General features: G+C 37.9%; 1 protein-coding gene across 3 annotated transcripts in view; it reads right to left on the bottom strand.

The window, feature by feature from the left end:
* The window catches only part of DNAH3 (dynein axonemal heavy chain 3), a 221,930-nt gene that overhangs the window by 159,704 nt on the left and 44,006 nt on the right, over positions 1–18,220 (bottom strand). For all 3 annotated transcript variants that reach the window (XR_014072618.1, XM_081554574.1, XM_081554575.1), the window contains exons 16-18: positions 12,687–12,840; positions 11,759–11,903; positions 3,163–3,374 (exon numbers count right to left, since the gene is read on the bottom strand). Coding sequence is in view for 2 of the 3 variants with exons in the window: in XM_081554574.1 (XP_081410700.1) it covers positions 3,163–3,374; positions 11,759–11,903; positions 12,687–12,840 (511 nt within the window). In the remaining variant the exon portion in view is untranslated. The remainder of the gene's footprint in view (positions 1–3,162; positions 3,375–11,758; positions 11,904–12,686; positions 12,841–18,220) is intronic.

Raw genomic sequence — 18,220 nt, 5'->3', positions numbered from 1 at the left:
CTTATCTTTTAAGTGAAAATATCCCTGTGAACAGTCTTTGATGAAGTCTATGATGGCTTTTGAACACTTATATAGAGACTGAGGGATCTGGGCAGCATGAGGGTTATTGTGCTCAAGAAGAGCATGTGGGTTGGGGAATGAAGCTCTGTAAAAAACCTTCCCTATTGCCCAGTTTTGTATCTGTCCAGCTCCAGTAGGACTAAAGAATATCAGAGCAGGAAGGGATGTAAAAGTTGCATCAGGTTCTGTCTTATTCAGCCCTGTGTCCCTGGGGCCTGGAACATAGCATCAATAAGCACTTGTGCAGGGAAAGCATGAGTGAATCACCCAATTCAAACAGCTTCCAATCTGGGTTCTGAGATCACCTGGAGGACCACTGAGGTAATGGAAATAACAAAAGCAATACGACTGAGGGCTTACTATGTGATAGGCACTGTTGTAAGAACTTTATGTACTTCCTTCATTCTCCCAACAAGGTGAGGAAGGTACTAATACATTAATATTCCTTTCTTAAATATAAGGAAACTGAGACAAAGAAATTAGGTATCTTGTTTATGACCCTTTAGCTAATAGATCATAATAATAGACCATAATAGCCATTTCAGAATTGGGACTTGGATCTAATTCTGACATCAAATCTCTCATCCACCATACATTAGTGTTTCCTATAGGTCTTCTCGGTATAGTTGTACAGATTATATACTGCTTAACTCTAGAAAGTACAATTCAAACTGTAGGGTACAAAAGTAGCATTCCGTCAAGAACAAACCGCACAATTGTTTCTGGTGGCTCTGGGCTCTCATTTATCCTCTAATTCTGCAAGTATGACTTTAGAACAACACATTATCTCTAGGGTTAAATGACATAGCCGTGTAAAGCACTTGGCATAGTACTTGGCCTATGAAAGACTCAGAGATTTGTAGTTTTATTTTTAAATTGCTTTTGTTAATTATATAGGTTAAAAAGGCATCTGGTTTTCTAATTCTAAGAGCCTGAAGTTATATTGTCCAATATGTAGCCACTAACCTCCTGTAGTGATTGAGAACTTGAAATGCAACTAATTCATATTGAAATGTGCTGGAGTTTTGTAAAAGCACGCCGTATTTCAAAGAGATCACATTAACATTTTTATATTGATTATCTATTGAACTGATAATGTTCTAGACATGTTTGGTTAAGCATATTCACAATTTATTTCACCTGTTTATACTTTTAAAAATGTGGCTACTAGAAACTTTAAAATTATATGCATGCTTATATTTCCATTGGGCAGCAGCATCCTAGACAGTCAGCTTTGGTACATATCACTGCAGTGTTACCTGTTCCATCCTGTTTTAAACCACAGTAGCAATAAAGTGTATGTTTCAAACATGGAGACTAGTCTTTCCTGCTTAAGTTCTGGGAAATGGTCAGAAATCTCAAAACAACCACCTCACAACCCTAGGAAATCCATTTTGTAGCCTTGAGAGCTACAGATGGTTAAGCCTACAGAGCCCCCTGCCAGAGCCAAATCTGTGAACAAGGATCTCCTGAGTTGGCACTGAGAATTAGAACTGAGAATGCTTCCTCCATCACTCACTGACCATGTGACAATTTATTGTTCTTCAAAGGGTTGTTGGGAAGATGAAATGAGAGAATCCACATAAAGTATATAACAGTACTCAGTACATAGCTGGTACTCAGTACACATTAGCTATTATTGTTATTATTTTAATTCCAGGGAATTTCTCCCCCAATCTGTCCATCTAAGTGGCTTATAAGTGAGAATTATTAATGTCTAGGAATGGTTGGGATTTTTAAAGTGCCCAACTGTGAGAATACTACCATCACAGGGGAAGCAGCAGATGGAGAGGAAGGCTGTCTGAGCCTCCCCTATAGCACTGTTTAAATGCCATTGATGAGGATACTTTCTATAGTGTCATCTCATGAAAGGACTCAGCACTGCTGGAGGGCATCTGGCTACCTCACTCTCTAAATGGGTCAAAGTTCTAGTCAGGTTAGATCCACAGGGAGAGGCACCCTATGAGTACCAAGTGAGGCAGCTGTCCCTGTACAGATCCCTCTGCTGAGGCAGTTCAAGACTCAAAGTCTACTAGATGTCTTCGCTCTGTTTTTCTTTATGTCCTATGCTTAGGTCTTGAATTTCAATACTCCTAATAAAGGTGCTCTCAGACGGCTTCTAGAGAGAATGTCTCTAGTCTTGTGCATGGTTTTCAGAGAGGGAATTTCAGGCCCAGTCAGGGAGGGATCTGTGTATGGAGAGCCAGTCTCATCTCCGCCTCCGCACAGAGCAACTCCCTGGTAGAAGATGTTTCAAGGCCATTGCTAGCTCTTGAATGTGATGATTATTTTAGAAACACAGTGAGTTTCCTTTTTTCTTATTAGTAATCACACCACATTTGTCACCCTCACACTTGATTGCTTGTAAAAATCCCATCGTTTTCAGGGAGAATATTTATTATTCTCATTTATAGACTCAAAAGGGCTGAAGAAAACAGTGCAAAATTATTTCTGAACATAGCCTGCTGGATGATGAAGCTAAGTAGGAATCATCTGGCATCATTAGGAGCCCCCAGAGATAGACTTTCTCTTTTGTGTAACCTAGGTCAAGGAACAAATCCAGGCCCCTCTCATTGTAATTCGAGACCCTTATCATCTTTTGGGGCTTCCCAGGTGGTGCTAGTGGTAAAGAATTTGCCTGCCAATGCAGAAGACAAAAGAGACATGGGTTCGACTCCTGGGTCAGAAAGATCTCCTGGAGTAGGAAATGGCAACCCACTTCAGTATTCTTGCATGGAAAATTCCATGGACAAGGGAGCCTCGTGGGTCCATTGGGCCCCAAAGAGTCGGACACAACTGAGCCACTGAGCACTACTGTCTAGGACCCTGAGCAGCCATGTGCTTAGGAAAGCAGATAAGGACAGCTTTTGTGGCCACTGGCTGGACTAATACTCAACCACCAGCAATGAGGTCCCCAAAGAAAAGGATCAGCCTGTTTATGTGGAGAGGCAGGAAGGGTATCACTGCCTTTACTACTCTCTTGGCCTCAAGGAGATTCTTCTTTCAGAAAGAAGAACCTTGACCCATTAATGGTTCCTGCCTTCCAAAGGGCTATCAGGACCAGAAATGGGCTGGTCTGGTGGGGTGGGCAGTGACAAGGACCTGCTGCCAGTGCCGGTCTTTCATTCCTGGGTTGCAGGAAATGGTGAGGATAGGGATGTGCTGCTTGAATTTATCAATCTTGATTTTCACATTCTCTGCTAAGCGCCTAGGTGCAGGCATGTCCGCTAAGGTCTTGGTCAATTTGTATATTGTCCTCCACATATTCCCTATTTCTTCTGCGATTTCCTCAGCATTCAGTAAAAAGAGGGGTCCTGAAATAGAAAAGATGGGGTGGGAGAAAGGTCAGATCACCAAACAGTGTTAATCACATGTACCTTAATCCTCTGAATTTAGAATTGTGTCTATGGTGTGACACTGTTAACAAGCACAAGCTTTGGAGTTGGTCTGAAACCTCTACCTAGCCAGTGAAGCCTTACACAGGGATAATAATGGGTACCTTGGAGGGTAGCTGTAAAAATTATACGAGACAAGTAAAGTGGCTAATATAATGCCTGGCATAGAATGTTAGTATGGAAGCAATTGTTAGTGTAAGTTGTAGATCCTATTATAGAAATATCAAAAGGTGTTCCACAAATGCTGTGAAATATTAACAGTTGGAGAATGTGGGTGAATAGGGACACGGGAGTTAACTACAGTTCTGACAGATTTTATGCAAGGTTGAAATTATTTAAAAATAGATATTCTTTAAAGCATAAAATGACATCTCATTAAAAAAAAAACTCTGCCAAAACATTCATTTTCTTCTCCTTTTCTTTCACAGGTATCTTTTAACATTTGTGTTTCACATTCAGTCTTTCCACGCTGCTGCTTTCTTCTCCTTTGGTATTTCAAATTAGTATTAACTCTTATATTATGATGTTGCTAATTAACTCAAAAACACTTTTCTTTCAGGGCTGCCGAGACTAAAAATAGATTCATTCATATAACTTCATTAATAAATAATATACTTTATCAGCCCACACAATTTTGTTAAGTAATAGAATATTATAATTTTTTTAAAAGAAGGAAAAATGTGCACATTTCTTTATATATATATGTATATATATATAAAGATACAATATATAAAAAGAATCATACACCATGTTTAAGTGAAGTTTATCAGCAGAATGCAAGGTTGATTTAATATTTGAAAATCAAGCAATGTAATACATGACATTAACAGTCGAAAGAAGGAAAATCACATGATAATGTAAATTGAAGCAGAAAAAGCATTTGAAAAAGTCCAATATCCATTCATGATAAAAATCTCTAAACAAACTAGAAATAGAAGAGAATGTCCATAGCTTGATACAGAGCATCTACGAAAACCTACACTATCATTACATTTTTATACATATTAAGTACATACAGCTTTTTATATGTCATTCATACTACAAAAAGTAGTTTAAAAAAATAAAAGCAAAAAACCCATTACACTTAATGGTGAAAGATGGAATACTTTCTCCCTAATGTTGGAAATGAGGCAAGAATTTTTATCCCCATAATTTAATAACAGAAAAGATAGTTGGAAAAATCCCCAAATACTTGGGAAATTAAACTACATACTTCTAAATAACACATGGTCAAAAAAGAAATATCAACAGAAGTTTTAAAATATTTTGAGGTAAATGAAAATAAAAATTAATATCAAAAGTTGTGAGATGTCACAGCCATTATAATATTCAGTGAAAAGCCTTTCCATTAAAATCTGGAATAAGACAAAGATGTCCATTTTTACCACTTTTATGCAACATATTATTAGAAGTCCTAGGCATAGCAATCAGACAAGAAAAATAAAAATAAAGGGTATCCAGATTGGAAGGGAAGAGGTAAAACTGTCATTATATGCAGATGACATGATACTCTATATAGAAAAGCCTAAAGATTCCACACAAAAGCTACTAGAACTGAAAAATGAATTCAGCAAGGTAGCAGGATACAAGATTAACATACAGAAATTGGTTGCATTTCTTTAAACTAACAATGAAATATCAGGAAAGGAATATTAATATCTTTTAAAATCTCATCCCCCAAAAATGAAATATGTAGGAATAAACCTGACCAGGAAGGTGAAAGACTAAGAACTACAAAGCATTCATAAAGGAAACGGAAGATGATTCAAAGAAATGGAAATTTGTCCCATGCTCTTGGACTGAAAGAAGCTAAAGTGGCCATACTATCCAAAGCAATCTATAGATTAAACATGATTTCTATCAAATTACCCATGACCTTTTATCCCCACAGAACTACAACAAATAATACTAAAATTTATATAGAACCATAAAAGACTCAGAATTGGCAAAGAAATCCTGAGGAAAAGGAATAAGGTGGACACATAACCCTTCCAGACTACAGACAATACTACAAAGTTATTGTAATGAAAACAGCATGATTATTGGCACAGAAATGACATGGATCGATGGAACATAACAGAGATCTCAGAAATAAACCCACACACCTATGGTCAATTAATCTTCAACAAAGGAGGCAAGAATACACAATGGAAAAAAGACAATCTCTTCAGAAAGTGCTGTTGGGAAAGTTGGAGAGCCACATGTAAATAAATGAAGACAGAAAATACCTTCACACCATACACAAAAATAAACTCAAAATGGCTTAAAGACTTAAATATATGACACTATAAAACGCCCAGAAGAGAACATAGGCAAAATGTTCTCTAACATAAATTGTACAAAAGCTTTATTTGTCTCCCAAGGCAATAGAAATATTAGTAAAAGCAATAAGAAACAAATGGAGCCTAATCAAACTTACAAGCTTTTGTATAGCAAAGGAAACCATAACAAATTATTGACAAAGGCTTAATTTCCAAAGCACACATACAGCTCATACAACTCAACAACAAAAAACCAAACAACCCAATCAAAAACCCATCTCTTTAATGGACATGAGTTTGAGTAAACTCTGAGAGTTGATCAACAGGGAGGCCTGGCATGCTGCAGTCCACGAGGTCGCAGTCAGACATGACTGAGCGACTGAACTGACTGGCTGACTGATGACAACTCTAGTTTTAGTTTTTTGAGGAATCTCCATGCTGTTTTCCATAATGGCTGTACCAATATACATTCCCACCAACAAAGCAGGATCAGTTCAGTTGCTCAGTCGTGTCCGACTTTTTGTGATGCCATGGACTGCAGCAGGCCAGGCTTCCCTATCCATCACCAACTCCCGTAGCTTGCTCAAACTCATGTCCATTGAGTCAGTGATGTCATCCAACCATCTCATCCTCTGTCATCCCCTTCTCCTCCCGCTTTCAATCTTCCCCAGCATCAGGGTCTTTTCCAACAAGTCAGTTCTTTGCATCAGGTGGCCAAAGTATTGGAGCTTCAGCTTCAGCATCAGTCCTTCCAATATTCAGGGCTGATTTCCTTTACGATTGACTGGTTTGATATCCTTGCAGTCCAAAGGACTCTCAAGAGTCTTCTGCAACACCACAGTTCAAAAGCATCAATTCTTCGGTGCTCAGCTTTCTTTATGGTCCAACTCTCACATCCTTACATGACTACTGGAAAAAACATAGCTTTGACTAGACGGACCTTTGTCAGTAAAGTAAGGTCTCTGCTTTTTAATAGGCTGTCTAGGCTGGCTATAGCTTTTCTTCCAAGGAGCAAGCATCTTTTAATTTCATGGCTGCCATCACCATCTGCAGTGATTTGGGAACCTAAGAAAATAAAGTCTTTCACTGTTTCCATTGTTTCCCCATCTATTTGCCATTAAGTGATGGGACTGGATGCCATGTTCTTAGTTTTTTGAATGTTGAGTTTTAAGCCAGATTTTTCACTCTCCTCTTTCACTTTCATCAAGAGGCTCCTCTTTGTTTTCTGCCATAAAAGTGGTGTCATCCGCATATCTGAGGTTACTGATATTTCCCCCTGAAAGCTTGATTTCAGCTTGTGCTTCATCCAGTCTGGCATTTCGCATGATGTACTCTGTATATAAGTTAAATAAGCAGGGTGACAATATACAGCCTTGATGTACTCCTTTCCCAATTTGGAACCAATCCTTTGTTCCATGTCCGGTTCTAACTGTTGCTTCTTGACTTGCATACAGGTTTCTCAGGAGGCAGGTAAGGTGTCTGGTATTCCCATCTCTTTAAGAACTTTCCACACAGTGGAAGGCTTTGACTTGTGATCCACACAGCCAAAGGCTTTAGTGTAGTCAATGAAGCAGAAGTAGATGTTTTTCTGGAACTCTCTTGCTTTTTCTATGATCCAACAGATGTTGGCAATTTGATCTCTGGTGCCTCTGCCTTTTCTAAATCCATTTTCCCCACAATCTCTTCCAGAAGACAGAAGCAGAAATACTTCCTAACTCATTCTATATAGCCAGCACTACTTTAATACCAAAACCAGGCAAAGGTGTTACAAGAAAACTAAAGACCAATATCTCTCATGAACACAGATGCAAGAATCCTCAACAAAATGTTAGCAAACTGAATCCAACTATTATATATATATATGTGTGTATGTATATATATATGTATATCTATAATTATACACCATAATCATTTGGGACTTATTCCTGATATGTAAAGTTGTTTTCACATTCAAAGATAAGTAATATAACTCATCACATCAACAGGCAATTGAAGAAAAATCACATGATCACCTCAATAGATTCATAAAAAGCATTTGAAGACATCTAATACCCATTCATAATAAAAACTCTCAGCAGTTGAGGAATAGAGGAGAACTACCTCAACTTGACAAAGAACATCTAGAAAAAAACCTACAACTAACATCATACCTAATGGTAAGAAACTAGAATCTTTTCTGCTAAAATCAGGAACACGGCAAGAATGTCCCCTCTCTCCACTCCTTTTTCAACATCATTATGTGGTAGTTCTAGATAATGCAATAAGACAAGACAGGAAATAAAAGTATACAGACTGGGAAAGAAGACATAAAATTTATTTGCAGATGACACTATCATCTACACAGAAAATAGGAAAGAACCAACAACAAACAGAAACCTCCTGAAAGTAATTCACAGTTACAGCAAATTTTCAGGGTACATGGTTAATACACAAAAGTTAATTGCTTTCCCATATATTATTAATGAAGAGTGGACTTGAAATTAAAAACATATCCATTTACATTAGCACCTTCCAAAACTGAAACACTTAGGCATAAATCTTACAAAATATGTACACTATCTATATAAGGAAAACTACAGAACTCTAATGAAAGAAATTAAGGAAGAAGGAAATTAAGTGGAGAAAAAATTAATGTTCATGGATAGGAAGATTCAGTGTTGTCAAGATGTCAGTTCTTCCTAGCTTGATCTATAGATTCAACACAATCCCAATCAAAAAAACAACAAGTTTTTTTTCTAGATACTGACAAACTGATTCTAAAGTTTATGTGGAGACATCAAAGACCCAGAATAGCCAATATAAGATTAAAGGAGAAGAATAAGGCTGGGGGACTGTCATTATCCAGCTTTAAAACTTACCATACAGCTATGATAATCAAGTGTATTATTGGTAAAAGAATAGACAACTAGGTCAGTGGTATAGAACAGAGATCCCAGAAATAAGATCCACCATTGTCAACTGATTTTTCACAAAGAAGCAAAGGGAATAAAAAAGAGAACGAAACTTTTCAGCAAATAGTTTCAGAATAACTAGATATCCACATGCAAAAACAAACGCATGCAGATGCAAACTGTATATCCTTGACACAAATTAATCAAAATGGATCATGGACTTAAGTGTAAAATGCAAAACTATAAAACTTCTAGGAGATACATAGCAGAGATACATAGCAGAAAAATCTAGATGAGCCTGGGTTTGGTGCTAACTTCTTAGATACAATACTAAAGGCATGATCTATGAAAGAAATGACAAATCAAACTTTATTAAAATTAAAAACTTCTGCTTTGTGAAAGACACTGTCAAAAGATTGATATGATAAGCCAAAGATTAGTAGAAAAAAAACTGTACAACATATATCTGATATATTATTGCCATCTGAAATACACAAAGAACTCTAAAACTTGACAGTGAGAAAACAAAATTAATTTAAAAATAGGTAAAAACAATGCTCCCAAACCCCAATTGTTTTAATATACACAATGAAATTTAAAAACATGTATCATAGCTTTATATAAAGATATATAAAATATACATCATAGCTCTTAAAGAGATGGGAATACCAGACTATCTTACTTGTCTCTTGAGAAACTTGTGTGCAGGAAAAGAAGCAACAGTTAGAGCCAGGCATGGAACAAAGGACTGGTTCAAAATTAGGAAAGGAGTATGTCAAGGCTGTATATTGTCACCCTGTTTAGTACATCATGTGAAATCCCAGGCTGGATGAAGCTGGAATCAGGATTGCCAGGAGAAGAATCAATAACCTCAGATATGTAGATGATACCACTCTAACGGCAGAAAGTGAAAAGGAACTAAAGAGCTTCATGAGGAGGGTGAAAGAGGAGCGTGAAAAAGCTGGCTTAAAACTCAACATTCAAAAGACTAAAATCATGGCATCCAGTCTCATCACTTCATGGCAAATAGATGGGGGAAAAGTGGAAACAGTGACAGATTTTATTTTCTTGGACTCCAGAAATCGCTGCAGATGGTGACTACAGCTGCGAACTTAAAAAATGCTTGCTCCTTCGAAGAAAAGCTATGACAAACCTAGACAGTGTATGAAAGAGCAGAGACATCATTTTGCTGACAAAGGTCCAAATAGTCAAAACTATGGTTTTTCCAGTAGTCACACACAGATGTGAGAGTTGGACCATAAAGAAGGCTGAGCCCTGAAGAATTAATACCTTTGAATTGTGGTGCTAGAGAAGACTCTTGAGAGTCCCTTGGACTACAAGGAGATCAAACCAGTCAATCCTAAAGGAAATCAATCCTAAATATTCATTGGAAGGACTGATGCTGAAGCTGAAGCTCCAATGTTTCGTCACCTAATGTTGAAGAGCTGACTCATTGGAAAAGACTCTGATGCTGGGAAAGATTGAGGGCAGGAGGAGAAGTGGGTGATAGAGGATGAGATGGTTGAATGGAATCACTGACTCAACAGACATGAGTTTGAACAAACTCTGGGAGACAGTGAAGGACAGGAAGTCTGGTGTGGGGCAGTTCATGGGGTCACAAAGAGTCAGACATGACTTAGCCATTGAATAACAACAAATAGAAAGAAATACATGTAGATTTAACAAAACATGTATAGAATTTATATGCTGAAACCTACAAAACATTGGCAAAACGAAGTCAAAGAAGATCAAAATAATTAGATATGCAATGTCCATGGATTGGAAGATTTTGTGGTAAAGATGTCAATTTTTTTCCAGATTGATCTCTAGATTTAATACATTTCCAATCAAAATTCCAGCATATTTTGTATATAAATGAATAAGCTGACTCTCAAATTTTATACAAAAGATATAAAGACAAAGGTACTGTAAAAGTTGTAATAAAATTTGAAAAAGAAAATGGAATTTATACAACAGTCTCAAAAAGACAAAGCTATAGTGACAATGACGAGATCAATAGTTGCTAGGTGTTAAGGCTGTAGAGAGTGTGATTATGAAGGAGTAGTACAAGTAAGTTTATTGAAGTCATTGGAACTGATAAACAAAATATAAAATTTTTAAATACATTATCTTTAACAAAAAGACATCCTAAATTATAGATACTTCCTTATCACCATAAATATTTTCTGCCTCAAATCAACAAAAAGCACCATATTTAAAGGTGACATTCTGGAAGAATTCCATTAGAATCAGGAATAAGACAAAGGTGCTCATTATAACTACCATTTAATTTGGAAGTGCTAGTTAACACAGAAAAGTGAATTTTAAAAGAGGTGTGAAAGTGATAAATAAGATAAAATATTCTAAATGTGTAGATATGATTGAGTACTTGAAAAACTAAAATGCACCATTAAAAATATTATCCAAAACTGAAAATTATTTAAATAAGGTGGTTTATAATACAATAAAGTGAGAGAGCACACAGACTTATTAAACAAGGGATTCAACTGACCAATAAACATTCAACTTCTATTAAAGGAAAAAACACTTTTTTTGAGCAAAAAAGTAAAGCTCTTACTTCTGATGTTTGTTGAGGGTATGAGGAATGGGCACTCAAATACTGCTAGAAGAATAGTAAATCAAAACATAACTTTTCTGGAAGGCAATACCAATAATAAAAGCAAATTCTAAAATCCTTTTATTTTTATTACAACCCTTTCTTTGATCTAGCCATTTCACTTTCAGTAATTTATCCTAAGAAAATTATCATTATTGTATCCAGAAAATTGGCAACAAAGGTGTTCATCATAGTTGTGTTTATAATATTGAATCACTGGCATAAAGCATCAGCATAGTAGGGGAACTGCCATCTTATCCTCCTACCACTTGCCTCTCCGAGTCACTACCCAATCCATGGCTTTGAGTGGGTGCCTATTTTATTTTATCCTAGCTACAGGTCTGGCTTTTTGATCCCCACCTTCCATCGTTATCACATCAGAAAAATTCAACTAGGGTTGCCTTAATCCATAGTATGAGAATATGATAAAAAGTCCAGCCAGAATCTGAAGTCCCAGTCTTATTTCGGAACTGGCTGGGTTGATTCTGCTACCCTATCCCCATCCTGCCCGATGAGAGTGAAACTGCGGCATACCATTCATCCATTCCTCTGACTTGATGCTAAACTCGTAGGCTGTCACCCACAGCTGCTCGTAAGGCACTTTGTTGGTCATCAGAGTTTGCAGAAGAGGGAAGGTACTCTTCTCCTTTTCCAACAGCTCCTCCTCCTTATTGATCAACTGCAGGGCAACAGGGGATGCTGTTTATTGGGTGGGTGGTTCTCCTGAACCCTAGAAGCCACCATGGCAAATTCCTCAGTGCTTTAGAAACCAAGTTGAGGAAGATGCATGTTCGTCTGGAGGGTAAGACCAGAAAATAAGGTATGAACTCAAGCAAGAAGGTCTCTCTGTTACCTCTGAGGGTCATGGCACCTGAGATCAGTGAGTGAAACTTTACAATAATTGGCCACTTACTCCATCATCTTTGCTTCCACTGTAACACATACATATCCCCATTTTCACGAATTTTTATATGTACTTTAACTGTTAACACAATGTTAACCTTCTTGTGCTTAACTGCCTCAAAGTAAGAACTTTAATGATTAAAGAACTTACTACTGTAGACAACTTCAGGGCAAGTTACTTAGCTTCTCCAAGACTAAGTTCTCCCATTTTAAATAGAGATAAATGAATATATAGTACCTACCCCAAAGATTTATTATGGATATTAAGTAATATACCACATACGAAGTCCTTTGCACATTGTGTACATAATACATGCTTGATACATGTCAGCAATTATTCCCTTATATTAATAACGCTTCTTTATGTACTCTCAGTGACTAACAAAGCTGGTATAATGTAGGGGTATGGGAAACGGTAGTTGAAAGTACCAGAGAAAGAACTGGTCAATCAATCAACTAAATACTGTCCACCTGACAGGAGATGTTAGGAAAACACATAACCAAGGACCAGAACCAACACAGCAGTACAGTCATAAGTGCCCATCCCAAGACCCCAAACCTCAAATTCCACCAGGGCTTGATCTAAGTTCTTTGAAAGTTCATTAAGCTTTTCAACATTGTTCTTCATTTCTTCTGTAGTCATTACTTCACGTTTCCTAAAACTTTCCAGTTCCTTGCTGTAGCCCTCAAGTTTCACTTCAAATTCTGAGCACCTGAAAGTGAAGACAATCCAATCATATTTGGACTTTCGATTTATCAGCACTGCTCAGCCATATTCAAGCCTGGGGAGAATATGATCTTCTGATACAATATATGTAAAACACAAATATATGCTATTATATATAATTTGTAATCCTACCTCCCAGAGACAGCTGCTGTGAACCTATTGGCGGTTAAATATTTTCAGATGTTTCTCATACAGATAAATGTATATAAAATATGTATTATAATATATATGCTATATAATATATGCTGTTGTTTAGTTGCTAAGTCATATCTGACTCTTTTGTCACTGCAAGGACTGTAGCATGCCAGGCTACTGTTGTCCATGGGATTTCCCAGCCAAGAATACTGGTGTAGGTTGTCATTTCCTACTCCAGTGAATCTTTCTGATCCAGGGATCAAACCTGTGTTCTCCTGCATTGGCAGGTGGATTCTTTATCACTGAGCCACCAGAGAAGCCCTAATAAAATATATACATGTATAAAATTCATGCATATACATATTATTTATTTATCTATTAGATATTTATTATTAAATGCCTAATTCTAAGAACTGCTCTAGGCATCAGGAATATATTTGTGAAAGAAAGAAAGAACGTGAAGTTGCTCAGTTGTGTCCGACTCTTTGCGACCCCATGGACTATAGCCTTCCAGGCTCTTCCATCCATGGGATTTTCCAGGCAATAGTACTGGAGTGGGTTGCCATTTCCTTCTCCAGGGGATCTTCCCAACCCAGGGATTGAACCCAGGTCTCCTGCGTTGTAGACAGACGCTTTACCGTCTAAGCCATCAGGGAAGTCCTAAACTGAAAGTCGCTCAGTCATATCCAACTCTTTGCAACCCCATGGACTATACAGTCCATGGAATTCTCCAGGTCATAATACTGGAGTGGGCAGCCATTCTCTTCTCCGGGGGATCTTCCCAACCCAGAGATCAAACCAGGTCTCCCGCACTGCAAGCAGATTCTTTACCAGCTGAGCCACCTGGGAAGCCCACTATATTTGTGAAGTACACCCTTAAGCTCCCTACCCTTATGGAGCTTGTATTTTAGTTTGGGGAAACCCAGACAGTAAACATATATGAATGGAGGGATAGATTAAACCATACATAGATAAATATGAAATAAAATATTTCTGATAGTGATAAATGCTCTGAAGAAAAACAGAACAGAGCAGAAAGCCTAGTGGACGGACGTGAAGAGCTCCTTTAGTTAGAGTGATCAGGGAAGACTATTCCAGAGATTTATCTATTTCATTCATACTATCAACAAAGCAGTTCTCAAATTTACTTCTCCCTTTTTCATAAGAGGTAGATTAGCACAGTGTTAAGTGGATAGGTTCTAGAGCAGGACAGACTAGTTCAAGTCCCTACATTGCTACATAGTAGCTATGTGACCTTGTTCAAGTCCTTTCAACTCTTTAGGCCTCAGATAAAACAGGGATGGATAAAGTACCTACTCTAGTAGTCAATAAGCTAACATATACAAAATGCTCAAATTGAGCCTGGTATGTAATAATCACTATAAAAGTGTTCAGTCTCATTCACTAGAATTTAAACTCTACCAATGCAGTTTTAATCTCCTTAATTCCTTATTGAATCTCCAACACTTAGAAGAAGCATCTGGCATAATACCATCAATATTCATTGAATGAATAAGGGGAATTTGCCATGGAGAACAACTATAGTAACATAAATTTGGCTATTATCTTAAAAATACTTAATTTTGTGATGGCAGTTTTGATGTTCTTTTTTTCCTTAAAAATAATTTAAAAGAGTTAATTTTCAGTGGTTTGATTTGAATTTATTTCTAACTACACTGTGTGTTAAGTAGCCTCTGGTAAGGTCCCCAAAGAGCCATACCTCCTGGTACTTATATCCTTGTATAACCGTCCTCTTGAGTTTGAGCTAGAGCTGGTAACTCACTTCTAACAAAGAATATGGCAGAATTTATGGGACGTTACTCCCTCATTTTATAGGCAAAGGTAGTCTCAAGTTGGAGCCATTGGTCATGCATGATACCTGCAACAGAACAGGACATCCTTCTATTCTCTCCCTCCCCAGTCTTGCCTTAATGGGCTCCTTCTCATCCTTCAAGTCTTATTTACATGAGCCCTTCCTGGATTTGCCCTTTGAAAGCAACCACTGTGCTCCATTTTCCCATTCTTTTCCTTCATAGAGCTTCTGTCTTATCAGCTTTATCTTCTACCTCCCATGTCCCTTTTGTTCTCTATATCCTCAGAGAAGAGAAATGGATACAAGAGTCCAAGAGGAAAGAAGGAAAGGTGGCTACTGCTTCTCATGCTTGTTTTTCACCAAAGTTTTAAGGATTCAGAGATAGAAAACACATAGCACTAAGTTTTTGCTTTTGTTTTGTGATTTTATACTCTGATAGGTATTAACCTCAGAGAATATCCTTACTAGGAAAAAGTCTCATTTATCCACTCACTCATTCATTCATTCAAAAGAGTGAGAGCTTGCTATTTGCAAAGTACTATGTTCTCCCTGGACCCCAGAACACAATTGGGGTACTCTCCGTAAGATACCTTTCTCTCTATTCACAAGATGCACTCTCATGGCAAAGAGCAGCTCACATTCCTGAAATGTTTGTCATGTATATTCCAGGTTGCTTTTAGGCCCTTGGAACCTACCACTGAGTGGAACAAAATGGGAGGAAATCTGATTTTCCTGTTGTCCACACAATTACATGCTGCTGACTGCTTTTTCACATCATTAAGATTCTTTTTAGATGCCAAATACAGACTTACACACAAAAATATATCTCAGATAAAAGCAATTTTGAATTCTTCCCAGAGGGAAGTAGTATACAAACTCAGTGATTATTGTAAAATATTACTGTTACCTATTGCTTTAAATTTCTCTTTTACAAATTTTATTGAAGTACAGTTGACTTGCAATATTATATTGGTCTCAGTTGTATAACACAGTGATTTGATATCTTTATAGATCACACATTAGACATAGTTATTATAAAATACTGACTATATTCCCTATGCTGTGCATTATACCTCTGTAAAATATTTTTTATAATTAATAGTTTATATTGTTTTAATTTTTTTATAATTGCTTAGCACATTACAACTTCTAAAGTGCTTTCAAATCCATAGTATATACATATATATAAGTATGTCATTAGTAAATAGTAGGCACTCAGGAAATTTGGTTAAGTAAATTGAGTTCTATTCCTAGGACCACCTGAAGTCTGTGGGAGAATATTGCAATAATTTAAAAATGTTATATTGGTAAGAATTCTGGCAAGAAACGTAATTTACTCTGATGTTCAAAGAAAGAGACTTCAATGAAGGGACTACTTATAGAGGTGAGATGTGGGTAGGGTTAAAGGAACAAAGAGAGGAGAATGAAGCATCCAGAGACTTGTAACCTCAGAGGGAAGTCACTATGATCCCTAGGCCTGAGGGGACAATGAGAACTGGAAACACGGAGGAGAAAGAATTGTCATCCAGGAGGGATGCAGCTACTGGCCAGAACCCCAGGAACAAGTAGGGAGGGAGAGGAGAAGCAGCACAGTAGCCACTCTCCAACCTCCTGAGGACTTTCCACTGGCCCTGCCTGTCTGGATCCAACAGACACAGGAGCTGAAGGCTAGAGACTGCAGGAATCAGCCAACCCTGCATGGAGCGGACAGAGGAAGGTGGATAGAAATTGGGAGAGGGGGTGGAGACAACAGATGGAAATTGGCATTGAATTAAAAATATTACTGTGGCCTGGGAAAACAAGGTCAAGTCTATTAGAGAGGGAAGGGGATTGTTCTCATAGAAGGTGAACGAATAAATGAGTGTTTCTAAGCCCTCCTTGCAGGTTTTCTCAGGATTTATGCAAAAATGATGGACAGGAAGTTTAAGAGTTCACTAAAGAGAGGGCTGAGCCCAGGGTTGCAGGTGTCCCTAGAGCTGCTTCTCTGCTGAGCTCTGTGATTGAGAGCTCAGATACCAAGTGATGGGTCAAGCTTGAGTTGCCCCTCCAAGAAGTCTGGCACTCTCCTCTCACCATAAATGACATGTGTTCCAATTTCTTCCAGAGCCACCCCTCAGTCCTATTAACTTCAACAGTTACTGTGAATGGTCTTAGAGTAATGTTCTAGAAGTCTGCTCACAGGTAGTTGTTTAAAAGTTAAGAAGCATTTTTTTCCCTAAAGAAGTCATTGCGAGTGTGCAAAAGAAGCTGACTGCTCCTGAATGCCTGCCATGTGCTGGATATCACTTAGGCACCACCTCAGACCATCTGATTTCATCCTTTAACACAATGACACCTCTCAGAAAATCAGATGATCTTAGATTGGTTCTACTATCCCCATTTTCTGGATGAGGACACTGAGGCTCAAAAAAGATGAAGAAATTTGCTCTTGTTCATCTAGCTTTTAAAATGGTTCTGCTGAGGGGGGAGGCTATATGTAAGGGGTGAGGGGGTATAGGAGGACCCTATACTTTCTGCTCAATTTTTCTGTGAACCTAAAACTGTTCTAAAAAGGACAAAAGATGCTTGCCCCTTGGAAGGAAAGTTATGACAAACCTAGGCAGCATATTAAAAAGCACAGACATCACTTTGCTGACAAACGTCCATATAATCAAAGCTATGGTTTCTCCAGTAGCCATGTACAGATGTGAGAATTGGACCATGAAGAGGCTGAGCACTGAAGAACTGATGCTTTCAAATTGTGGTATTGGAGAACACTCTTGAGAGTCCCTTGGACTGATTTCCTTTAGTCAGTCCTAAAGGAAATCAACCCTGGATATTCATTGGAAGGACTGATGCTGAAGCTGAAGCTCCAATACTTTCGCCACCTGATGTGAAGAACTCATTGGAAAAGACACTGATGTTGAGAAAGATCAAGGGCAGGAAGGGAAGAGGACAACAGAGGATGAGATGGTTGAATAGCATCACCGACTCAATGGACATGAGTTTGAGCAAATTCTGGGAGATAGTGAAAGACAGGGAAGCCTGCCATGCTGCAATCCATGGGGTTACCAAGAGACACAGCTTAGCAACTGAACAACAACAAAAACATTAGTTAAAAAATAAGTTCTATTCATTGGGCTAAATTCTGGGTTCTGGGGACAGCAGCCATTTAGGTAGAGGGAGGAGAAGGCTGTAGGTAGAAACAAACATACACATCTCTTTTGTTGTTTTTCTGGGCAAAGGTTGTTGTGAAGATAGCAACTTCCTCTCTTGGGATTATCCTTCAGCGCAATCTCCCATTCTGTGTAGAAATCCCTTTTATCTGCCCTTTTCCTTTCTCCTGAGTATTAGCAAGGATTACGGAATCTAACGTTGGGTACTAGGGGTTTCATGTGTGATGGGGATGGTAACTGGTATGAATTTGCAGTCCCTAAAC

Source organism: Giraffa tippelskirchi, chromosome 13 (assembly GCF_054371585.1).
Source record: "Giraffa tippelskirchi isolate mGirTip1 chromosome 13, T2T-mGirTip1v1.2.pri, whole genome shotgun sequence".
NCBI lineage: Eukaryota > Metazoa > Chordata > Mammalia > Artiodactyla > Giraffidae > Giraffa > Giraffa tippelskirchi.
The sequence above is the reverse complement of the archived record's forward strand: the minus strand, read 5'-3'. Positions and strand labels throughout refer to the sequence as shown.